The sequence below is a fragment of the Phodopus roborovskii genome, unplaced genomic scaffold, assembly GCF_943737965.1.
Source record: "Phodopus roborovskii unplaced genomic scaffold, PHOROB, whole genome shotgun sequence".
Lineage (NCBI taxonomy): Eukaryota > Metazoa > Chordata > Mammalia > Rodentia > Cricetidae > Phodopus > Phodopus roborovskii.
Window position 1 is genome coordinate 12,867,169 of NW_026125052.1, and position 25,823 is coordinate 12,892,991.

General features: G+C 41.6%; 1 protein-coding gene across 3 annotated transcripts in view; it reads right to left on the reverse strand.

The window, feature by feature from the left end:
• The window catches only part of Npepps (aminopeptidase puromycin sensitive), a 70,100-nt gene extending 53,948 nt beyond the window's left edge, over positions 1 to 16,152 (reverse strand). For 2 of the 3 annotated variants that reach the window (XM_051175129.1, XM_051175135.1), the window contains exons 1-2: positions 6,648 to 6,732; positions 3,381 to 3,513 (exon numbers count right to left, since the gene is read on the reverse strand). Coding sequence is in view for 1 of the 3 variants with exons in the window: in XM_051175120.1 (XP_051031077.1) it covers positions 6,648 to 6,732; positions 15,838 to 16,095 (343 nt within the window). In the remaining 2 variants the exon portion in view is untranslated. Of the gene's footprint in view, positions 1 to 3,380; positions 3,514 to 6,647; positions 6,733 to 15,837 lie in introns of those variants that run through there. The other variant, XM_051175120.1, reaches the window with a different exon arrangement.
• Positions 16,153 to 25,823: the final 9,671 nt, after the last annotated feature.

The window sequence follows — 25,823 nt, forward strand, 5'->3', positions numbered from 1 at the left end:
TATAATTAAAAATTTATTTTAAAAAACCTCTGGGCACAGTAGTATTAAGATTAGTGGTTTTGGCAGGCATTGTTGGCACATGCCTTTAATTCCAGCACTCGGGAGGCAGAGGCAGGTGGATCTCTGTGAATTCGAGGCCAATCTGGTCTACAGAGCTAGTTCCAGGACAACCTCCAAAGCCACAGAGAAACCCTCTCTTGAAAAACCAAAAAGAAAGAAAGAAAAAGAAAAGATTAGTGGTTCCAGGAAATAGATGGGAGGAATGAACAGGTAGAGTACGGATAGTTTTAGGGCAGTAAAACAGTTCCATATGATTTTGTAATGATAGATACTTGTCTTCACTTGCCAAAACCCACAGATACTAAACCAGACTGAAGCATAACATGTATTAGATGAAGATGTTCCAGTGGAGATTTATCAATTGGAACCATTAATGCCACTCCAGAACAGTGTGCTGACATTAAAGGAGGCTGCTGAGTGCATAGGAACAGGGTTATATGGGAACTCTCTGCATTTTCTTCTCAGTTCTGCTGTTAAAAAATAGTTCATAAAATTAAGATTTTATATAGATAGATAGATAGATAGATAGATAGATAGATAGATAGTTTGTTTGTGGGGGGGTTGTTTGTTTGTTTTGTTTTTCAAGACAGGATTTCTCTGTATTGTTTTGGAGCCTGTTCTGGAACTCACTCTATAGATCAGGCTGGCCTCACAGAGATCCTCCTGCCTCTGCCTCCTGAGTGCTGGGACTAAAGGTGTGTGCCACCAACACCCAGCTAAATTAAGATATGTTAAAAGTGAAATAAGAAAGCCATTTAATTTAGAAAACAGAATGTCATCCTGGAGTTTACCAAAGAGTTGAGAAACTAGGTGCTGGAGAGATGGCTCAGTGGTTAAGAACGGTGACTGCTCTTCCAGACAACCTGGGTTCATTTCCCAGAACCCACATGGCAGCTCACAGCTGTCTAACTCCAGTTTCAGGGGATCTGACACCTTCACACCAATGCACATAAAGTCAAACAAATTATTTTTATTTTTAAAGTGGAGAAACTATTTTTGGTTGCTCAATGTAGTATGGAGTAGTGGTCAGGTTACACAAAACTTTACATTCTTCAAAAGAACAATAGCACAAATAGACGTTATGTTCCCATTCTAACCCATTACACTCAGAAATACTAAACCATGGCAGGCGGTGGTAGTGCACCACCACCTGGCACTTGGAAGGCAAAGGCAGGGGAATCTCTGAGTTCCAGGCCAGCCTGGCAACACAGAAGCACCCTAGGGGGTGGGGAAGAAAAAAACAGTAAACCAGAGACAAAGGTAAAACAAAACCAAAACAGTAACAAAAAACTCAGAAATAAAGCCATCATAAACCAATGTGCTCAAAACCCTCTTAAAAAAACAAACCAGCACCCAGATAGCTGAAAAAGGTCAACCTTGGTTGTGTCCCCTTCTCAAAAAGCAAAATCAAACAAAACAAAATCTCTCTAAAAATAAACTGAGTAAGACCTAATTCAGTGGTGGAGTGAGTACCTGTATAATATGCATGAGGATTCTATCCATGGTACCCCACCATGTGCCCAACCTCTCCATACAAAACCATCTAAAGTCTATCAAAAGGATTTAAGGACAAAATTCAGGGCCTCACACATACTAGACAATTATTCTATCCCTGAACTGCACACCTGCCCTAAATATTTTTTTTAACATTATTTTCAGGTGGGTTCATGACAAGACACAACATGTCTGTACCATGTGAGTTCAGGAGATCTAACTCAAGTCATAAGGCTGGGGGTGTGGTGGAGTACCTTTACCCACTGACCATCTTGCCAGCCTTGAAATCTTGGTATCTATAGTATCACAGAGGCAAGAACAGCAAATAAGTTCTAACAACTTAATTAAATATTTCATTATAATACACACCTTTCACTGAAAGTCTATACACCTCAAGGCTGTGCCAAGAATGGCAGAATACACTTGTATTTGTAGCACTTGGCACGCTGAAGCAAGAGGATCTCAACTTCAAGGCCAGTCTGAATTATACAAAATGAGTTGAAAGCAGTCCTGAGCTACAGAAGATCTGCGTCATAAATTAATTAAATAAACAAACTCTCTTTTTACTCCCTTTTTAATCAGATAGCTATGCTGACATCCAAATGATGAAGAAGATGCAGAATATACCAGTTTCTTGGAATCAGTTCCCAGGACTCTTTCAGAAGTTCCCATTTTAACCCAAGTTCAATGTGGCCTTTAGAAATGTTTTCTTTGGGGTTAAAGCATTTGCCTAACATTCATGAGGCCCAAGGATCCAGCTTTAATGATGTTAAATGAGTAATTTATTTTTAAATTAAAGAAATGTTTTGTTTGAATAAAGATTCTCTTGACTTTTGGTTTGCTTGAACTAGGTCTCAACCATGTAGTTCAGGCTGGCCTCAAACTTGTGATCCTCATGCCTCACTGTCCTGAGTGCTGGAGTAGAGGTGTCACCATGTGTAGCTTCCATAAGTTTTGTGGTGTTGTTGTTTTAATTTGAGTAGATTTATTTTTAATTGTTTGACTTACTTATTTTGCTAAGCTGGGAATCAATTACCTGGAGCCTCATGACTGCTAAGCAATCAGTGTACCACTGAGCTCTATCTACAAACCTTGAATGTTTTTTTTTTTCAGTCTATTCCATCAAATTTCCCTAATCCCAGCCCAATTCAGTCATTTCTTATTTGGCTGGCTACATAGAAACTCTGATTGAAGACCCTAACCTACATTTCTGTCCTAGAACTAAAGTCACAGTCAAATTCTTTTCCATTGAAAATGACTCCATGAAATTCTCTACCATATTAATATATATGTTTTAGAATATTTTGCTTTCATTTTCAGTCTTCCCAACTTAAGGGTCACATGAATTTTCAGAATAATGACATTAAATAAGCCCACTTCAAGAAGATGGTAGCTAGTGTTATTTACCTATACATAATTCTATAAGAGAATATACATTACTAGAAGTTAGATAAGGACTTATAATCAACTGTGAAGAACCATTACTTTTTGTCAAATTAACAATTTGTTCTGATGATGTTTTTACTAGAGTAAACACATCCACACTTCTATAAGTATACATCAAATATACTACTATGCTTCAGGAACAATGTAATTTAGTCCCTTATATAGATAAGCCAAACTGAAGCTGGTAAAAATGGAATTATGTACTAGAGCTTTGCATGGAGATGTTTCATCAGGGGAAATCCTTTCTCACACACTAATGCTGAAAGCAGGTATCAGATATGACACACTAAGGGAAAATCTGACACAGAATTTTCTAATGATCATTTTCTACGTGGCTTTACTCAAGCTGTCTATTAATGATAAATTAAAAGACTCTTTACCTGTTAGGACCTGAGTTCAGGCACTCAAGAGTTTCGTATTTCTCTTGCAGAAGCTGATGACAATACTAATCCCTGCCCTGTGTAGGGAGGTGCATTCCTTGCACTGGCTTAAGTGCTAGTGATTTCACCAACCCTTGAAGTGCAGAACAGCAAAAAAAGAGTTTTCAGCCGTTTTCGCTTACTAGTTTCTCATTTTAAAAAAATATATTACAAAGTAAGATCTCAAATAGTTTTTTTTTTTTTTTTTAAATAAACCATGCCTAAAAGACAGTGCCTTAAGAGTCTAATGGTCTCTTAGGATTAATGCATATATCACAAGATGGCCTTTCCACCCATTAAAAACTTATACCGCAGCAATTTCTTGGCTTCAAATACTTTTCTGGTTGGTTTTACCCTAAATCATCAAAATTTAGTGGTTCATGATATTGGAACCATTCATTCATTTATTTATTTATTTTGAAGCAGTCTCACTGTGTATTCCTGGCTGGCCTAGAACTCACAGAAATCCACCTGCCTCTACCTGCCAAGCGCTGAGATTAAAGGCATGTGCCACCATGCCTGGCTGAATCAATCTTGCATAAGGTAATCATAAGTATTAATGGGTATTTGAAATGATTAACTAGATTAAAATGTTCCCTGTTGCCAGCAGATAGCTCTAGAAAGAGCTGGGTCTAATTTATAACTACCAGTTTCTAAAGAAACAACATGCATGGGGGTTGGTAGGGGAAACGGGAGGATGGGAAGGTGCTGGAACTGGGATTGACAAATAAAACAAACTTGTTTCAATTTTAAATTTTAAAAAAAATATATATATATACTTATATATACTTATATATATATTTATATATATATATATATAAAGAAACAGCATGCCAGGCTGGAGAGATGACTTCTGTTAAGAGCATTGACTACTACTCTTCCAGATGTCCTGAGTTCAATTCACAGCACCCATATGGTAGCTCACAATCATCTATAATGAGATCTGGTGCCCTCTTCTGGAATGTAGGCATACATGCCAGCAGAACACTGTATATATAACAAAAAAAAATCTAGGAAGGAAGGAAGGGAGGGGGGAGGGAGGGAAGGAGGCAGAGAGGGAGGAAGGAAAAAGAACATGTAATACTCAGCTATAAGGCAAAAACCATAAAATGCTACTAGATCCCAGGGAAAAATTAAATTGGGTATGAGTGTGTGTGTGTGTGTGTGTGTGTGTGTGTGTGTGTGTGTGTGTAAAGGCCAAATCCCTGCTGCTTACACAAACCTTAAAATATCAAATCAATAACATTATCATTTTGTAATTACATCCTAATACCAAACCAGCTTCCCCATGACTCTGGGTTTATCCTGATGCTATAGGAGAAAAGGATTGGGAAATGTGCCTTAGCTAGTTCTGAGGAATAATTTTGTTGTTGTTCTTTTGCTTTTCAAGACAGGGTTTCTCTGTGTAACCCTATCTGTCCTGGAACTCACTCAATAGATCAAGCTGGCCCCAAACTCAGAGATCCAACTGCCTTTGCCTCCCTAATGCTGAGATTAAAGGCATGTGCCAACAATGCCCAGTGGAAAATACTTTAAGTATCTAAAAAATGGAATGTTTTATCTGAATCTCTCTATAAATTCTATTTCCTTAAGTGTATACTGCTTTCCTGACTCAGTGAGAGCACTAACTGATGTTGCTCAAAGCACACATCATTGCCAGTTTAACACCATGCAGTTGTACAAACTCACAATCTTTTAAATCCCCAAACTTTCCTTCAGTTTGGTAAGGAAGTATCTGTTCTTGGGGTTTTTTGTTTGTTCATTCATTTGTTTGTTTTTGGTTTTGAGAAACAGGCTTTCTCTGTGTAGCCCTGGCCTATGTCTTGTTTTTTAAGTGAGTTAAAATACCTATTTATTTTACTAGATCTGCGTATCTACACTGGGTGCCTCCTTAAAATCCTACACTGACTTAAATGTTCTCTAACTGAAAGCTAGCCTTGATTTAACTGTCTCAAATGTCTCCATTTTTTCAAAGAGGTGAAGAAATTGATCATTCTTTCATTTGCTAGACAATCTTTCAAAAGTTTTTCTAAACTTAAAATACAGCAGTTTAACCTCACAAACTAAACTACTGAACATAAGCTAACTGTAGCAACAGTATGGGCAACCACTACTATCTCATCTTCCTACTAAAAAAAATCTTAGGAAAGTCAAGACACAAATGCAAAACCTTAAAATAAACCTATATGCTTCTTTTTCAGCAAAATGTAAAGCAGAAGAAAAGAATAAAAAATAGGAATTTTTCAAAGTTTCAATAACTCAGTCTATGTCAAATGAGATTTTTTGCAAGTAACCAATAAAATATTCTGACAAGAAATGGTAAAGTAAACACAAAAGTAAAAGTTAATTTGGCTCCATTCTCATTATGTGTAAGAGCTGAACCCCAAACCTATTACATATTACAATCTTATTGAAATTACGACATCTACAATAATTCTCATTTTAGAGAGGCTAATAATCCCACATAAAATACACCATGCTTCTTTTTTTAACATTCTCATAACTAACATCAATATCTAGCTTCTAACATTAACACTTGGCCTCGCAAAGCAAGTATTTTTTCCAGTTATAAGAGCTCAAGGTGGTGAGGTCTTTAAGAAAAAATACATACAAAAATAAGCTCATTTGATGAAGCATTCATGTTCAAAGTACTTAATTAAAAAAAAAAAATCATGCTGGGAGGTGGGGGCACCGACTTTTAATCTCAGCAGCAGGTGAATCTGAGTTCAAGGCCAGCCTAGTTACAGAGCAAGTTCCAAGACAGCCAGGACTACACCGCAAAGAAACCCTGCCTCAAAAAAAAAAAAAAAAAAAACTCAAAACAAAACAAAAAAAATCAGCTTTGTTATGCTTGTTATTATACTCATTTTACATTTATAAAAATGTGATTTCCCAGGATAACTACATAAGTTGTTTCAAGTAGAATTCCAATTGTAACTCTTATCTCAGAATACAGGTAGATAATACTATTTATTTAAATATTCCCATAAACAACTAACAAACATGCTTTACTTTGTTGTTTGAGACAAGAGTCTCACCACATAAACCAAGTTAGCCAGAAACATATTGTTCTCTTGCCTCAGCCTCCCACTCCTGGGATTACAGGTATACACCATCATGCTTGGCTCATTTTAAAGTAATCAACACTGAAGTCTCAATTTGAAAATCTGAATCAGTCAGTCTCTGTCTCTCTCCACATACCAAATTAAAATGAAAATCAGGTCTTACCTTCATCTCCTTCTGGTGCATATGAAGCTGTAATAATGTCAATATCAGCACAATTCATCACAATCTGATTGGTTGCCTGCCTTACCTAAGAAGAAAAGAAAAGCCAGCTATTATCCAAAATAGCACAAAAAAATATGTTCACCTTCAACCTGAGCTAATGTGTTATGCAACTTTTTTAAAACTTAGACTGATTATATAATAGTAAAAATAAGTAGCCGGGCAATGTTGGCAAATGCCTTTAGTCCCAGCACTTGGGTGATAGAGGCAGGCCGGTCTCTGTGACTTCAAGGCCAGCCTGGTATACAGAGCTAGTTCCAGGACAGGCTTCGAAGCAATACAGGGAAACCCGGTCTCAAAAAACAAACAAACAAACAAACAAAAAACCAAACAAAAAAAAAAGTAGTTGGTAGTTGTTGTAATACTTCAACTCATTTTCTAATTCATATTAAAAACAGTAACACATGTTTAAGTTTTTCATACTATTTAAATATTTGGTCAATAAATAAAATCTTTTCTACCTAAATCTTAAATTAAAAAAAAAAAAAAAAAGATTCATTTTATATTGGGGTTTGGAGAGATGGCCCAGCCATTAAGAGCAAAAGAATGGAGTTCAATTCCCAACATCCATATCAGGATACTAGCTCACTCTTCCTCTCCCTCCCTCCCTCCCTCCCTCTCTCCTCTCCCCCCCTCTTCCTCCTTTCTCCCTCTCCCTATCCTCCCTCCAGAAAAGTTGAGCTGAAAGTCAGGCAATAGTGGCACATGCCTTTAATCCCAGCACTTGGGAAGCAGAGACAGGTGGATTTCTCTGAGTTCGAGGCCAGCATACCTACAGAGTGAGTTCCAGAACAGGCTCCATAGCTACAGAGAAACTCTGTCTCAGGAAAAAAAAAAATTTTGAGGTGAAGTGCAGTCCTCTACAGAACAGGAAGTATTCTTAACTGCTTAGCCAAACCTCTAGCCTCCTAAACCTTAAAGTCATTTAACTAAATTTTAATTTCAAGAAAAAAAAAATTTTTTTTTTTTTTAGATTTTTATTTCTTTTTATGGTGTTTTGCCTGTATGTATGTCTGTGAGGGTGTCAGATCTTCTGGAACTGGAGTTACAGACAGTTGTGAGCTACCATGTGGGTGCTGAGAATTGAACTTGGGTCCTCTGGAAGAGCAGCCAGTGCTCTTAACCACTGACTGAGCCATCTCTCCAGCCCCTCAAGAAACAAAAAACAAAAAACAAAAAAACCCTTCCTTACATATTACACTAGTTACATATTTTATTAGCACATTGAAGCCATGAGGGTTTCCTTGAGACTAAACGGTGATATTAAAAAAAACTCAAGTCTATAATCCTAGCATTTGGGCAAATAAGGTAGAAGGAACTAATGTTATAGACCAACTTGGGCTCTATATACAGAGACTTCAAGGCCTGCCTGAATGACACAGCCAGATCCCTTTTCTTAATAAATAAATAAACAAACAAATAAATAAATAAACAAATGAAACCACAAGGCAGGGTCTTAGGGGGCTGGAGAGATGACTATTAGTTAAAAGCACTGGCTGCTCTTCCAGGTGCTGGATCCCCAGCACCCACATGTGGCTCACAACCATCTATGTAACTCCAGTTCCAGGGGATCTGATGTCCTCTTCTGACCTCTGTGGGCACCAGGCATGCACCAACCATGCCCACAAACTGCAAAGCTATGCATAACAAGCAAAAACAACACCCCCACACACAAAAGAAATGAAAATAATCTCAATAAAATAAAATCTAAAAATAAATAAAAAAGAATTACTTTTTTAAAAAATTATACAACATAGCATAAAATCTCCTGTCCTGCCTAGGAATCCTCTGTCTGGTTTATGCAAACTATATAGCCTACTTAGAGCTGATCACTTAGAAATCCAGGTTATCAGATTGACTGTAGAGATGTACAAGTACTTGTATTTTACTTAACAATGGCCCAAAGGTACAAAAATAGCCAAAACAGTTTGTTGTTCAATTAAAGAACAAGCTGGGAATGGTGGCACACACCTTTAATCCCAGCACTTGGGAAGCAGGGGCATGTAGATCTCTGAGTTCAAGACCAGTCAGTCTACAGAGTTCTAGGACAGCTAGGGCTGCACAGAGAAACCTTGACTTGAAAACAACAAAAGAAAAGCAGAGTGGTTCTTTTATCATGTGACAACACTCTATACAAGAAAGACACAAAATATGCCCCCATGATTTGAAATATCCAAATGTTTACTTATTTATTTGTCTGTATGTTTTATCACAATATAGCCCCTGCTATCCTGAAACTCAGGAGACCAGGATACCCTGAAACACAGAAATGCACCTGCCTCAGCCTCTCATGGGTATGGTGTACCCTACCATACCTGGAATGATCTAATTAATTTGAACTCTCTTGTGGTGTTCCATCCTATGAATAAAAGAGTTATTTATCCAGATGCTTTCTAAAGTTCGTTTCCATTTTTTAAAAAACTGCTTTGTTGCGTGTTTGTTGTGTTTTGTTTGTTTGTATTAATACACATAAACAAACTAGTACTAGCATAAACATCTTGGTCTTGAGTTTTCTTGTGCACATGCAGAATTTTTTCTGAGAAAGAAACCTAATGATGGTCTTTCTGGACTGCAGGTTATGTGTATGTTAGAACAGAACTATAATTTCTCAAGTCAATGAGAGGCAAATTAGTCAATGTGAATTGAGCTAACAAGTGATGTTGAAAAGAGCAAGTGGAGGGAAACCAAGTAAGTACTTTCTCTGCTTTTTTTTTTTTTTTTAAATAGTTTGTTTTGTATCTATTCCAGGTTAGCTGGAATTTGAGAACCACCTGTCTCTACCTCCAAAGAGTTGGGTTTATAAGGATGCACTACCACAAACCACTGCTCCCAGTCATCAATAAATATCATTAGTATATATATTTTTTAAAGTTTAAACACAGAAAATTGACATTTACTTTTTGCAACTACTTATAAACACAATAAAGTTAAAACTGTATATAGGCATATTATGTATCTCTAAGTAGGCAACAGGAGTTACCTTTGAGCACAGTAAGACATGGGAATGAATTTAGCAGTATTCATGACTATCCCCTCCCCTTGAGAGAGAGTCTATGTAGCTCTGGCTCCTGGAACTTGCTATGTGGACCAGATTAGCTTTGAGCTCAGAGATCTGTCTGCCTCCCAAATGCCAGGATTAAAGTGTATGCCTCCATACCCAGCCTTTTTCTTTTGGGGGAGGGTGGAGTAGAGTCTCATGTAGCCCAGACTAGTCTTCAATTCACTGTGTAGATAAGGATGACCTTAAACTTCTGATCCTCCTGCTTTACCTTCCAAGCAGAGATTACCTAGTGGTGCTAGGGAGCCCATGTGGGCTGGAAAAGCATTCTTACTGAACTGCAACTCCAGTCCTATCTGACCTTTTCCTGAAAGTGGTATGCACAGTCTGAAGCAACAGGGCAAAATATTAAATCTAGGTACGTTATTTTCTGTATTTCTAAAACCTTTCCTGATTTAAAATAAGAATTCAAAGAAATTACAAATGGCCAAAAAAAGAACAAAACCATGGGTTCATGTGGTGTTCAAAAAGAAATCTCTAAAATTGGGGAGCTGAGCACAGTTAACAACACTATCAGAAGGCTCAGTTCTTTGCCACTGATTCACATGCAGATTAAAACAGATTTACTATACAACAAAAACAGATTCATTTATATAGCAAAATCCAAAGAAGCTTCAAAGATGACTTGCTACTCAAAACCAACATTTATCCAAGTTGTATTAGACATTGATAATCTAGAACTAGGGGGAAAAACACCTTACAATTCCAAGATAGATAATACAAAGTTCATATGCTAAAGCTCATACCATTTACTTAGAAGAGAATCCATCATCAAACTCTCTCTTAGAAATCCATTTTAAGCTCAAACAACCTTGCTTGACTCATTACATAGACTTCTCCAGCTCAAGTTCAGTAAACAGAAAAAAGGACAAAGTACACAATAGGCATTGTGACAAAACACAATCCACAGCAGGAAGAAATATGCCTGAGAGCAGGGGACACAGAAAGCAGCTTTGAAAGACAGGTACTAAGTTAATCAATTATATAGTGCGCAGTTTGAGGTAACTTCTCTAAGTAACCTAGTATTAATGACAGATGTGCAGAATGATCCAGTATTTCAATAAAGGAAAAAAAAATCTATAGAATGTGAATTATAAAGCTTAAACACTTCCATCCAAATTAGTGGCTAAAGTTTAAATGGTTCAAAGATAAGTTTGATTTATATTGAAAATTCACTACACAATTCAACGCCAGATGACTTCAAACAAAAGCTTAATACATCATAGTTGTATTTTGAGGAGAGGTACAGCTGGGGACCATGCATTAAGTTCCTGCACAGCCTAAACCTTAAACATGTACTCTACCACCCAGCTGAGGTTTGCTTGCTTTGTTTATTTATCTTTCTTTCTTTTGTGTGTCAAGTCAGTCTGTCCCTGTCTTTCTAGACAGGGTCTCACTATGCAGTCCTGGCTGATTTGAAATTGGCTTTGATAGTCTGGCAATGGTGGTGAGTACCTTTAATCCCAACACTCCAGAGGCAGAGGCAGGTGGACCTCTTTTGAGTTCAAGGCCAGCCTGGTCTACAGAGTAAGTTCCAGGATAGCCAGGGCTACTACAGTCTTAAAAAGAAAAAACAAAACAAAATAAAAGAATAAAAAGAAACTATCTGGCCTTAAACTTGGGTAATTGGTCCTCTGCCCCCTAAGGGCTAAAACTATAATAAGCATGAGCCACCAGGCCTAGTTTAGTACCTTATACTTATTTTGTAGATATATATATTTTTTAAAGCTGAACATAAAATGTGAGCAAATTCCTTATTACCCACTGTGGTAGTCTTGAATAGGAAGGAATGGCCTCCTAGATTCTTATGTTTGAATGTTTGGCCCATAGGCACTATTAGGAAGTGTGGCCTTGTTGAATTGAGTGTGACTTTGTCACTGGGGAAGGACTCTGAGGTCTGAGAAGCTCAAACCCGTCCTAGTGTGACATTACCTTCCTGCTGCCTTAGGATCAAGATGTGGAACTCTCAGATCCTTCTCCAGCACCATGACTGCCTGAGTGCCACCATGCTACCAGCAATGATAACAACAGACTAAACCACTAAACTTTAAGCCAGCCTGAATTAAATGTTTTCCTTTGTCTGGAAGTGGTGGCACAGAGGCAGACAGATCTCCATGACTTTGAGGCCAGCCTGTTCTACAAAGCTAGTTACAAGACAGCCAGGGCTGCACAGAGAAACCCTGTCTCAAAAACCAAAAACAGGGATGGGGGGAGGGTTCTTTTTTTTTTTTTTTTTTTTTTTTTTTTCTCCCAGACAGGGTTTCTCTGTGTAGCCCTAGCTGTCCTGGAATCAGCTCTATAGACCAGGCTGGCTTCGATCTCATAGAGATTGGTCTACCTCTGCCTCCTGAGTACTGGGATCAAAAGCATTTGCTACCAACACCCAGCCAGAGATTAGATTTTGAAATACACAGCATTAAAAATGAAGGGCTGGAGAGATGGCTCAGCAGTTAAGAGCTATTTCTTCTAGAGGACCTAGGTTCAAATCCCAGCACTCACATGGCAACTCACAACTGTCTGTAACTACAGTTCCAGGGGACCTGACACTCTGTGGCAAAATTCCAATGCACATTAAGGAAAAAAAGTTAACTTATAAATTTAAAATTAAATAGATTATTTATATATATATATGTATGTATATATATATGTATATGTATATATGCCTAAAAATTATCTCTATAGATCCATAAGACATTTTCAGAGCCTACTGCAGCTAAGCACAGTGGCTTATAATCCAAGGCAGGAAAGATGAGCTCTTAAGGGTGGCCAGGAGTACTCAGTTGAGTTCCAAGTCAGGCTGATCCACAGAGAAAGGCCTCATTTCAAAAGACACAACAATCAGAAGAGTTGTCTATGTGTCAGGTGGTGGTGATACATGCCTTTAATCTCATACCTCGGGAGGTAGAGGTGTGAATTCAAAGCCAGCCTGTCTACAAAGCAAGTTCCAGGACAGCCAGGGCTACACAGAGAAACCCTGTCTAGAAAAAAAAGAGAATGGAAAGGAAAAGAAAGGTCATCTATGTCATCTATGTAAAAAAGTATTATTATTATTATTTTTTATTATTATTTTGTTTTTCAAGTCAGGATTTCTCTGTGTAGGCTTGGCTGTCCTGGAATTAGCTCTATAGACTGACTAGGCTGGCTTCAAACTCATAGAAATCTGATTGCCTCTTCCTTCCTAGTGCTAGGAGTAAACAAAAATTATAAGAGATCATTTTTACAATAATACACATTTTCTAATTTTTTTCCACCTTTTCACAAGAGTCCAGCACCTGAGGCCAGGTTAAAAATTCACCAAGTTTCTAATATGTAACCTGTACAAATACTCTGCCATAAAATTTTGCAACTCTAAACAACAGCAAACAACCTGCCATACTCCCTAATATGGTATCAAATGTTAATAAAGTGACCTAATGTCATCAAACAAGCTAAAGTTTAGAATATTTTAAATTTCCACAGTGATACCATCTAATGCTACAATTTAAACACATAGCTTCAATTTGTGGATCTAGTTGCTTTAACTACTGTTAATGTCACTTACACTTCCAAAGGGACAACTAAAAAGTCCAATCATCCCTTAATCAACTTGTTAAGACCATCACCCCATCTTTGTGTTGCCACCTAGCCTCCCAAGGGGGAGGGGATTGAAGGCCAAGAAGATGGCTCAGTGGATAATGGCATTTGTTGCCAAGACTCTTGACTACTGTTTGATCCCAGAGTCCCAAAAGTTGTCCAATGACCTCTACAGGCATGCCATGGCACCCTAGTGGGTACACAAACATATGCACTCACAGGTAAACACATAAAATAAATAAATGAGGGGAATGTTTTATTAATTCTTTGCAAAGTCTATTCTATTTAAAAGGTCCACTTATTTTCTTGTAGCAAATTCACCAATCAGGCAGACACAATGGTGTGCTCCTAGAATCTGCTCTAGAGGCTGAGGTAAGAGATAGTGAGTTCAAGGCCAGCCTGGACAACTAGATCTCCATCTCAGAGACTACTAAGTCCTGCTGATGGCTAACATATAACCTTGTGCTTCTCAATGGCAAAACCAATCTTCCACATATTTCATCTCACTAGAGAAGTAGAATAGGGGTAAAAGTGGTGGCTATGGAAGCCAAACAACCTGAGTAAAAATCCAAGATCCCACAGTGAAAGGATAAAAGATGCCAAAAGTTGTCCTCTGACCATCCATGCCATAGCACCCACATACCCTCACCCACTCACAAACACATTTTTTTAAAGGAGGGGGCAAAAGCAGCATGTTGCTGCTTGCTGTTCTAACCCTGAATAACCAGTAAACAAATCTATACTATTTTTCCTCAAATTTCTTCACTCAATGTATACACCTTCCAGAATTATGAACTCACGTCAACTTGTTTTAATGTCAGTCTCTTCACACACTTCGAACTCATCCAAGACTAGGTCCTTCTTCCAAAGGTTTGCCAAGTCACAAGACACTCTATCTGGCCCCTGCCAGTATACATCAAACTGAAGTCACTTGGCATAAACCAGAGTTTCCTAAATAACTCTTTCAAATCCTAATTTAGATCCAACACACACTCAACCTGATTTTTATTCTTGATAGAAAAATTGTAAATCACCTCACTTTCATGAAAGTTCTGCCTTTTGATGCTGCCAGCACCTACAGCCTTTAAGCTTTCAAACCAATGCCCCAAACCGAACAGTATATAATTTTAAACTATTATTTACTTATTTATTTTATGTGCACTGGTGTTTTGTCTGCATGTATGTTGTCTTCGTGAGGCTGTTGGATTCTGGAGTTACGGTCAGTTGTGAGCTGCAATGTGAGTGCTGGGAATTGAACCCATGTACTCTGGAAGAGCAGTCAGTGCTGGCTGAGCCATCTCTCCAGCCCCTAACAGTATACTTTTAAAGTTCTGCACTTTTACAGTAATCTTCAAACTGAGTGTCATACTTTCTTGGCTTTCAATTCATGCGCACCAGTCCACATTTCTCTCATTTCATTGCAACACACACCCTCATCTTTCAGCTACTGGCCTAGCTTCCTCCACCACTCCTGCTCCCCCACCCCTAGCTGAAGTAGGAAAAGAAACGGAACCAACCATTTACCACCATTCCTTCCACTGATAGCAGCTATTAAACAGCTCGAAATTTCCATCTCCGATTTCACACCACATAACGCTCCATGGTATCTATCTATAATAAATGTCCCCAAAGGGACCTTATGGGCCATCTATTCTAATGGTCTCCAAAATCAAACAATACTGCCAGATAGTGCTTCGGGGAGGAGGGAGGAGAGTATGATTCACCAAAAACTGCAAAGAAGAGTAATGGAATATTTTCACAGTGGCAGGCTAAGACTGAGAGCTTTCTTTCGGAGGGAACTGCTAAACAACCGTAACTGCAGCTATAAATCCACCAGCTTCGAAGGTTTCAGGGGCAAGGCACTTAGGAAACGCGGAGCTGGGGTCCTCCCGCAGCTTCTCTGGAGGTTAGGCGAGAACAAAGTCACTGCTGCACTGTCATTTGAGGGGAAGGGGAAGGGGGAGGGGGGCGGATCATCCTGGAAACCCGGCCCCTGGGCAGGATCAGGCCGAGAGAACTCGGTGAGGCTGCCTGGGATTAACATTCTCGTTCCACTCCCCCCCCCACCTTCTAGACGCTCCCTTCCTCGCTCCCGAGTCCTGCTGGTCTCCCCTTCCAAGCTATGTCCCGTGGGGCGAGGGGGCAACCAGACCAGAACCGAGTCCGCAAGGCTGGAACCCAGTTAGCACTCCTAGCCCCGTCTAGTTCCCCACCCCCCACCCAGCCTCTCCCAGAGCTCGGGGCCCGGAAGGCGGGGACCCGAAGCGCCGCACACAGGTGTGCGGGCCCCCGAGGGGCGCAATGCCCTCCGCCCGCAAGCTCCCGCGGCGCGGTCCCCTCCCGGCCAGGCCCAGCACGCCGGCCTCGAGGGGCGCGCCGCAGCCGCCTCCCGCCCGGTTCCGCGGCCCACGCGCCCAGCCCGCCCCGGCCTCCAGCCCAGCCCGCGGGCGCGGCCTAACTGCTCGCCCGCTGCTCGCCGCCGGCGCCCTGGGGTCTCCGTACCTGGGCGGCGGCCTCCAGCTTGCCCTCGAAGGTGAAGTCCAGCAAGTCGGGCTTGAGGCAGAGACTGTAGTTGATGGGCGACACCTCGGCGGGCAGTCGCTCGAAGGGCCGCTTCTCCGGCATCGCGGCGAGGCCCAGGCTGTGGAGGCGGCGGCGGCGGCGAGAGGAGCGGCTGAGGAGGAGAAGGAGGGGAGGAGGCGGAGGGCCGAGGAGGAGCAGGCGGCGAGCGAGGGAGGGGGCGGCGGCTGCCAGCCACATCCACCGGGCGCGGGAGGCCGCCTGCCGAGAGCCGCCGGGGAGGCTGGGGCGGAGGACAGACCCAGCGGGTGCCTGGGCCGGGCGGGCGGGCGGGCGGCGGTGCGGGCGGGCGGGCTGGCGGGCGGGCGGGCTGCCTACGGGGAAGGGGGCGGAGGGGAGGGCAGAGGAGGAGGGGAGGGAAGGAGGCGGCGGCGGCGTGCGCGGCCCCGCGGGGCGGGCGCGCCCCCGCCGAGGGCGCGCGCCGAGGGCGGGGCGGGGCAGGGCAGCGAGGGCGCGGCCGGCGGACGGGAAGGCGCGAGGCGGTTCTTCGCGCTGCACCTGTCGAGCGGGCAGGCGGACGCCGCTCGGCCTGGGGCAGGAAAGAGCCGTGAAGGGCTTGGAGGAGCTCCTGAGGTGCTGTGGGAAATGGAAGCTTACGCAGCCAGCGGTCAGTTCAGCCCGGGTGACGTGTGGAAACTGCCGTTCTACCTCTGCGGTGTAATCCTGACCCGAGGCTCTTTTCTGTTCTCCAAGTCCACCAACCAGTGATTTCAAACATTAGAAAGACTGGATCCCACCCCATGATTTAACGTTTAAACCAAGATGCTTAGCAGTTGGGCATGGAGACTGAGGCAGGAGGATCATCACGGGCCAGACTGGTATTTAGAGTGAATTCCAGGATAGTCTGGGCACAGAGTAAGATTTTGACTCAGAAAACATAAATATAATAACCAAATAAGTCTCCGGAATCTTATCTCCTTGTGGTGATAGGCTTTGAACGTATAGCGTCCACAGGCTAGGCAACCCCTTTGCCTCAAACTCCTCGTTCGTTTTTTGTTTCTGCTTTTTTAAATGAAAAGACCCTTTACCAATTGTGACTTTCATAAAAAATGTCCTAACTGTGGCTCTCTCCATTCTGTAGTTTTATCCAAATTAAATCAAGGGAAAGGATATTTATTCCTAAACGCATATATCTTTATAAGAAACTTATAAGATAGAACGAAAACAATTTCCAAGGCTCAGTGAAGAATGCTGTACTGGACAAGGACTGTCTCATAAACATCACAATATCATACTTCGAGCCACTGGGTAGATAGAATTAAAACAATAGGTGGAGGGATATATCTTTAATCCTGGGAGGCAGAGATAGGCAGATCTCTGTGAGTTCAGGCCAGCCTGGTCTAAAGATCAAGTTCCAGGATGACCAGGGCCATATAGAGAAAGCCTATCACAAGGGGAAACAAAAAAGAAAAAAAGGAAATTCATGACTTGCCCAAGACCTACATACAGCTAATAACTGGCAGAGCTGGAATTGGGACCCGGTTGTTTCTTTTTGCTCCTTGAGGACTTTACAACATCTCCCTTCTTCATAATTCTGCCATCTTATTTTATTCTAACCCAACTATATATCAGCTCCTCAAAATGTTTTTATTTTAAAAACACCCAAAAGGCTTCCTCATGTCAAAGCAAACATCTAAGGCTGTCAATGAGCTGTTTTGGCCTTGAACTCAGAGATCTGCCTGCCTCTGCCTTCCTAGTGTTAGGATCAAAGGCCTGTGCCACCACTGTTTGTCTGACTAGTTTTTTGTTTGTTTGTTTTCCTTAGCCTTTAACAGCATAACCTGTTTAGTGTTTGGTCCTTACAGCTTGCTCATTTGCCTTCTACCATTGCTCATGAATTAGTGCTGGAATGGCCTCCTCATCCTTTTTAGTCAAACTCCTGTCCTTCCCTTCTGCACCTTGCCTGGAACAGTCCTCACTAACTCCACCCAGCCCTTTCCCCTTAGTGCTGTTACTGAGCCTGCTGACTTGTTTGTGCTGCTGTTTTGCCCTTGAATACTTGGTTTGGTTTCTAAGAGAAATATTAGCTAGAGTTGGCTTTTTTTTTTTTTTTTTTTTTTTTCCTGAGACAGAGTTTCACCCTATAGCCCATGTTGGCCTCAGACTCACTATTCAGATCAGGCTGGCATGAAACTTTCAGCAGTTTTTCTGCCTCAGTCCCCACAGGGGTTTGCACCTCCACCAGTCTGTTTTCTTATTTTATCCCCCCCTCTTCCCTCCCCACCACAGCCTAAAGACAGGGCCTCATTATGTGGTCCTGCCTAGCATGGAATTAACCAAATAGAACGAACGGTCTGGCTCCTAACTCACAAAGATCTGCATGCTTCTGCTTCCTGAAAAATACTAGGATTAAAAACAGGAAACACCATGCCATGTTGTTTCTCCTTTTTGAGACATGGTCCCACACTGAAGCCCTAGATGGCCGTAAACACAGTTATCCTCCTGCCTAGGCCTCCTGGATGCTGGGAATGCAGGTTTGAGCCACCACACATAGCTCTCTTTATTTTCTTTCTGCTTCCTTTACTTTTTTAAGAGCTCACTCTCTAGTTCTTTTATTGCTTCCAGTAGTAGGCCCTGAACAAAAGACACCTCAGTTACTGAGATGCCTAGCAATTGGGAGAATATCTTATTTAGTCTGTGCTGTCTTTCCTGTACAAGATGTTCGCCCCACAAACTGTCAACCTAATACAAAACAATCTACTTTTATTAAATCACAGGATTAAAATGAAAATTGCACATGGCTGGGGCTGTAGGTTTAGTGTTAGAGTGTTTGCCTGCCTGACATGTACAAAAAAGCCCTGGGTTCAGTTCCTAGCCCCCCACAATCCAAAAACAACTTCTTAACAGCAGTAATTTTTAACTTGCTGAGAAGAAAGAGAATAAAATATATTCAGCCCAATCCCTGATGTATAAAACCCAGATTTCAGTATATCAAGTCATTTCCTACCTGGGACTGGATACCTCCCTAACATACATTCTATTTAAGGCTTCTCTAAAAGAACTGAAATGGAAAATTCCAGGGCTCTTGGAAATGCTCCTTGGTGATTCTGACAGAATAGGAAAGTCAGTGCTATCATGAAATCATCGATCAGCCTTACTTTTAACAGATTTCTAGGCAAATGATAATAATAAATCCTGTTCTAGTCAATGAGCTTCAATAAAAAGTTTAAAAGGGGGCGGGGTGTTGGTGGCACACACCTTTAGTGCCAGCACTCTGGAGGCAGAGGCAGAAGCAGGCAGATCTCTGAGAGTTCGAGGCCAGTCTGGTCTACAGACCGAGTCCCAGGGCAGCCTCCAAAGCAATACAGAGAACCCTGTCTTGGAAAAAAAAAAGTGTAAAAGGTTGCAAACAAGATGGCTCAGTGGGTAAAGGCATTTGTCTCCAATCTTGAGTGCCAACCCCAGAACACACACACTAGGAAAAAGAACTGACTCCTACAAGTTGTCCTCTGATCACCATTTGCCCTGTGACACAACACACACATGTGTACTGGAGCATGGTAGGGAGGCATAGGAGAAAGAAAAATATTTAGAGAGCTGATACAGGATTGCCACAAGTGTGAAGCTAGCCTGGGCTACATAGTAAGTTCCAGGCAAGCCCCAGCCATCTTCCAAAACAAACAAACAAAAAAACTAACAAACCCTAGTGTCTTGCCTGCATTAGCCAGGTGTGAGATGATGGATCGTTGGTAATTGGAAGTGGAAAGTAGAAACCTAACATCAAAAGTTCACATCCTCCTTTATATAGAGAGTTTGAGACCTGCCTGGGATACATGAAACCCTATCTCAAAAAAAGAAAAAGAAAAAAAAGAAAAGACTGGTATAGTGTCCTATACCTTTAATCCTAGCTCAGGAGGCAGATGCAGATGGATCTCTGTAAGTTCAAGGCCACCCTAGTCTATGTGGTGAATTCCAGCATAGCCAGGCTATACAGATAACCCCTGTCTAAAAAGCAAAGTAATAACAATAAATACATAAAAATTTAAAAGATTAAGAAAATAGGCTGAGGATATAGCTCAGTGAGTAGTAAGGCATTTGCTTGCCCTGAGTTCAAGACTCTGAGGACACCAGAAGATAATTTCTGTGTCATCTCTTACCAAGAGCAAGTCATACACATTCCCTGTCTTGGCTTCAACATCCATAAATGAGATTTGTGTTTAACTTGTGGCTTGACATTTTCTGTAGACCAGGCTAACTTCAAACTCACAGAGATTGGCCTGCCCCTGCCTCCTGAGTGCTGGGATTAAAGATGTGTGCCATCACCACCCAGCAAGTCTTACTACTTTTGTAATATAATGGGTAAAAGGATAGCATAAAGGATACATGGAGAAAATGTAGATCACTGTAAGAGATGATTCAAGGAAAAGATATAAAGAGTTAGAGTTGGGAAATAAAATATCCAGACAGAAAAGAAACCCTGGCTGTGGAACATGGAAAGAAGAGAAACATGTAAAGAATACAGGAAGCCATAAAACCCACCATGTTAGATCAAAAAGAAACATCACTGGCTTGGAAATATGGCTTCAACATCAATTTCAAGGGTGGAAATTATAACTCTGCTTCTACTAATATGAATCTAACCTGCAGAATAAGATGAAGGGGCTCCAAAAGACAGGGACACAAAGTTGGAGCACAATCCATCTAAACTGACAACTGTATTGGTTCTCTTCCGAAAAGTTAAAATGCCTGTTGTAATGACATTTGGAAATGTAAATAAACCAAAAGTTGCCACTCTCCTGTGTTCTCAAAAGGGGAGTAGGTTAATTCAGTATACATTAAGAAGCATATTATACTTACAGGGCAGTATGATGGTACATGCCTTTAATCCCAGCATTCAGGAGAAGGCTAGCGAATCTTTTTGAGTTTGAGATTTGAGACCAGCTTGACCTAGATAATGAGTTCTGGACATATATGCAGGTGTGTGTGTGTGTATGTGTGTGTGTGTGTGTGTACATACATATATGATAAGAGTTTTTGTTTTTGTGTTTGGTTTTTGTTTTTTTGAGAAAGGGTTTCTCTGTGTAGCCCTAGCTGTCTGAGAACTTGCTCTGTAGATCAGGCTGGCCTCAAACTCAGAGATCTACCTGCCTCTGCCTCCTCAGTGCTAGGATTAAAAGTGTATACCACCACTGCCCAAATGATAGAGTTTTTTTTTTTTCAGGGTTTTTGTTTTGTTTTGTTTTTCTTCTATGGTGCTGAAGATTCTAACCCAAGGACTTGTTCTTGGCAGGCAGAGCTACACCCCAGCCCAGATTTATTTATTGGAGAATGGCAGCTGTATTCTGTTGACCCAACTGAGGCCTATTGGATTCATCCTATTTTCCCCAAAAGGTTTCTGTTTTTCTTGGTATCTTTCCACCAGGAAATTGAAAGTCATACACTCCCACCTGCCTTATATCCTTTTGAGCACCCCCCATTACCACCTTTCTCATAATCTTACTAAACTTTATCAACCCTCAATGACTGGCAGCCACATAACAGACCCAGCCCATTCACTGGTGGTCTTCAGATTGACTTGGGCCTGTTCACCTCTGTTCTCCTGGGAAGTGTGAGCCACCACAACTTTGCAGAATGTGCAAAACCAACAGCTGCAGACAAAAATGCAGATGTCGATGTCTGCATTGTGGGTTTCTGGAATGCAGCAGCAATGTTTCTCGTGGAATCCCAAGCCTTTAAAGGTTACAGTGTACTGGCATTATGGCATTGGGTTTCAACCACGTTTGCATTGACTTAAAAACAATTCAGCCAGGAGATGGATCAGTGGGTGGAGGCCCTTGTCACTCAGGCTTGGCAATCTGAGTTCCACATCCCCAGAATGTATGTAAAAGTGGAAGGAGAGAGCAGACTCCACAATGTTGTCCTCTGATCATATGCATGACTTGGCATCTGCACTCAACACGTACATCATTCATGCACATAGACTCACAAATGCACAAATAATAAACAGGAGTCAGAGAGATACCTAGAAAGTGAAGAGCACTTGTTGATCTTTCAAAGGACCCTGATTTGGGTCCCAGAACCCACATGGTAGCTGACAACTATAACTCCAGTTCTAGAGATTCAGTTACTCTTCTTGCTTCCTTGGGTACTACATGTGGTACCACAGGCATACATGCAGGCAAAACACCCATACACAAAGATAAATAATCCTTTAAGAAGAAAATTTTTACAAAATTGTGGACTCAACTTGAACCAGAGCGTTGGTGTAACCAAGAAGATTAGGAGCCTCAACAGCATGACAGTAAGACTTAGGGCCTCAATTTCTCCACCCTTGGCTCTTTCTCTGATTGTTTCTTAAATCCTTGATGTAAAGAATTGACTTGTAGGCCTCCCTCAGTAGCTGATCCCATGCCTAGCAGAGAGAATAGCCCGGCCCCATTCCAGTCCCAGGCTAAGGGTGTGGTGAGGAAAAGAGATCCAAGACTCAAAGGTCTGCCAACACCTGGTAAAATCTCATCTCATGGGGTGTGACTTTATAACAGCAATTTGCCTTGGAGACTTGGCCAATAAATAACTGAAGATGACAGTCCTCTGCTGCCAACCTCCCTAGAGTCAGTATTGAAGTCACAGCACTTAAAAAGCATAAGAGACCAGGCATGGTGCTAAATGCCTGTAATCACAGAACTAGAGAGCACAGGTGTAGAATTAAGAGTTCAGTGCCATCTTCAGCTACATAGTAAATTTAGGACAGTCTAGGTTACATGAGACCTCTCAAAACAAAGTGAAGGGAGAGCTGGGAATTGGCTTGTGACTGAACTGAAAGTTGTCTGTCCCTAAGAAAAAACCAGTACTAGAGGTTAGTGAAGACAGAAGGCCAGCATCTGGGACACTTCCATTTTCAGATTTTTTTTTGGGGGGGGCATTAGTTTCAAGACAGGGTTCCTTTGTGTAACAGCCATATTTATCTGTCTTCTCTATAGACCAGACTGGCCTGGAATTCTCAGAGATCTGCCTGCATCTGCTTCCTGAGTGCATGCTGGCTATGTGTGTACCACCATGCCTGGCTATGGAGCCAGCTCTTAAGAATCTTTTTTTTAATTATAAATAGGATCTCAGAATCTCTGTATTCTGAACCAACTCAAAGAAACCAAAGAGAGAAAAAACAAATCAATTGGACATGCTTACTACTTAGCCCAGAGAAGCCTGCATAAGCAGGTTTCTGGCTATGGTCTATTTTAGTTCAAAGTGCGATCACACTGAATAAAATACACATTCACTGAGAACTGAGAGACATAGCATGAGTATTATAGGGACCTGACATGAGAAATTAGGGCAAAAAAAAAAAAAAAAAAAAAAAAAAAAACACCTTCAGTCAAAAGATAAAAGACACAATTAAACCATTCAAGGGAGATTTATGTTCTTATTACCCCACACCTATGTTAGCTCAGAGCTGGAAACCAGTCTGCATCATCAAACACAGTGAACTCCAGGGTGTCCTGACCTGGTGCATACCTGTGCCAAGACTTGTCAAAATATGTCGTCTCTCTTTAACCTTGTGTACTTTTGGTAAGTGATTCATTGTTTTCTTTATCCTAAAGCAAAAGGAGCTCAGTAGATTCAGGGGAGATGACAGAAAGTTTGACAGAAGCCAGGTGATGGTGGCAAACGCCTTTAGTCCCAGCACTTGGAAGGCAGAGGCAGGCTGTGAGTCCGAGTTCGAGACCAGCCTGGTTTACAACAGCTAGTTCCAGGACAGCCTCCAAAGCTACAGAGAAACCCTGTCTCAAAAAAACAAAACAAAACAAAAATGCTAGTATGACTGTCAGCCAGGGTAAATCATTTAGTTTTTTAGACCTTCATCCTTGCACTTTTCCCAGGAATTAAAACAAGCAACTTGAAATTCTAAAATCAGACATGTTTCATCCTTTTCCTAAAAAAGGAATTGGAACAAGGGGTAGGGTACACTGCAAAGATAGCTTGTTGCTCTTGCTAAAGACCTAAGTTCAGTTCTTAGCTCGAACATCAGGCAGCTTACAACTACCTGTCTCCAACTCCAGGGGCTTTGACTTCCTCTTCTGGCCTCCAGAGGCAGGACATTCATGCACACACTCTCTTGCACGCTTGTGCACCCCCCCCACACACACACACACAGGAGGAATTGAGCTGGGAATGAAGCTTACTTGCCTAGCATGTATGAGGCCCTGGATTCCATCTCCACATTGCCAAAATGAAACAAAACAACTGCTACAACACAGAAATGAAAATCGAGGATTTCAGATGCAAATGGGAAAAATCTCCAAGTCCTTTTTCCTAACCTTTCTTCCATTCTGTGGTAAAGGACCATAGAAACACAGAGAGCTGTGTTAGAACATTTAAGATTCTTAGGCTGCATTTCAAGACCAGCCAAAATAATTTGGGAACCAGTTCATTTTTCTTCTCGTTATTGTTGCTGGCTCTTCAAATAGAAGGGAGAGGAAAGTGACACAGGACAAAGATTCGGCAGTCTGCCCAAGGTTAATTACAGGCAAAGACAGCATAGTGAGAAGGGGTTCAGACTCCCAGCCATATCTGCTGTTCTCTCTGTAGAGAGACCAAGTATTCAGATGTCAGAGGACCACCTCACCACCTATGCTAGGTTTTATAGGACACTCCTGACAGCAGATGCGCTCGCTCCCCCGCTATTGTCATAAGACAGGCCAATGCCTGTGAAATTCCAGTACTCTGGCTTTTGAGTTTAAAGAAAACGAAAGGATTATATGCCTGGAGTCAAGGCTAGAGGGCACATGAATAGGTAGTGTGAAGGTCGGGTAACAGGAAGGAGACAGAAAGATCTGATTGCTAGAATAACCAGACTGCTCAAATGAGGGTAACAGAATCCTGTGCCACAGAGTGCCAGCTGATGCCGAGAGGGTGCTCTAGCTGGGCACAGCAGGCCTCTTCCCTCTCCCGTTTGTCCTTTCATCCCTTTTCTTCATTTATTTGTGAGACAGTCTCACTACATAGCCCTGACTGGCCCAGAATTCACTGAGTAGACAAGGCTGACCTTCCTCATATCTCTGCCTCCAGAGTGCACGTATGGCAAGCTTGTGTGCCACCACACCCTGCCAGGATAGCTGTTTTTCAGGTCCCCTCTTGGAAGAACAGTGTTCCAATCTTTGGCAGGCTTCTCTCCTGGAGGTCTGACAAGTCCTGAAAGGCCAAACAATAGGGTAACCCATTAGGGAAAGAGATGGGCGTGCTTCATTAAAACAAAATATTCTCATTGAGCATTGAGAAGGCCTCAAACTGCTTTACAGAATTAAATCTACTCATTCAGTGGGATCAGCAAACCTAGCAAGAGAAACAAGTTTTCTAGCCATAGCTCTGTATGGTTAATCTGGGGCTCTTAGCCCTTACACAAACACTGAAGATCTGCTGATGAGGTATCCACTATAGTTGACCCATTGCTGCACCAAATGATTAAAAGTGTACTTATATGGTTTTCACCATGCCAAGGGGACAGAGTGAAAATCTGCAGAACAGAAGCTTCTGTCCTCTTCATCATGGCCATGGCTAAAGGCACACTCACCAGCCAGGTCAGAGGTTTTCCAGGAGATAAAAAGAAACCTAGTTAAATTTCAATTTCTTTTCTCAAAAAACTTATTTTTGATATTCTATTCAATGTGTATGGGTGTTTTGCCTGGATGTATGCTTGTGCCCTGTGTGAGTGCCTGGTACATGCCAAAAGAAGGCATTGGATCCCCTAGGACTGGAGTTACAGACAGCTATGAGCTGCTATGTGAATGTTGGGAATTAAACATGGATCCTCTGGAAAATCAGCCAATGTTAGTAATCACTGAGCTATCTCTCCAGCTATAAACAACCATGTGTCATTTTGTTTTAAGGAAAGAAGGGCTCATTTTAGCTCACTCTTGGAGGGTACAGATCACCGTAGTGGCAGTAACTTGAAGCAGCTGGCCACAGTGGGT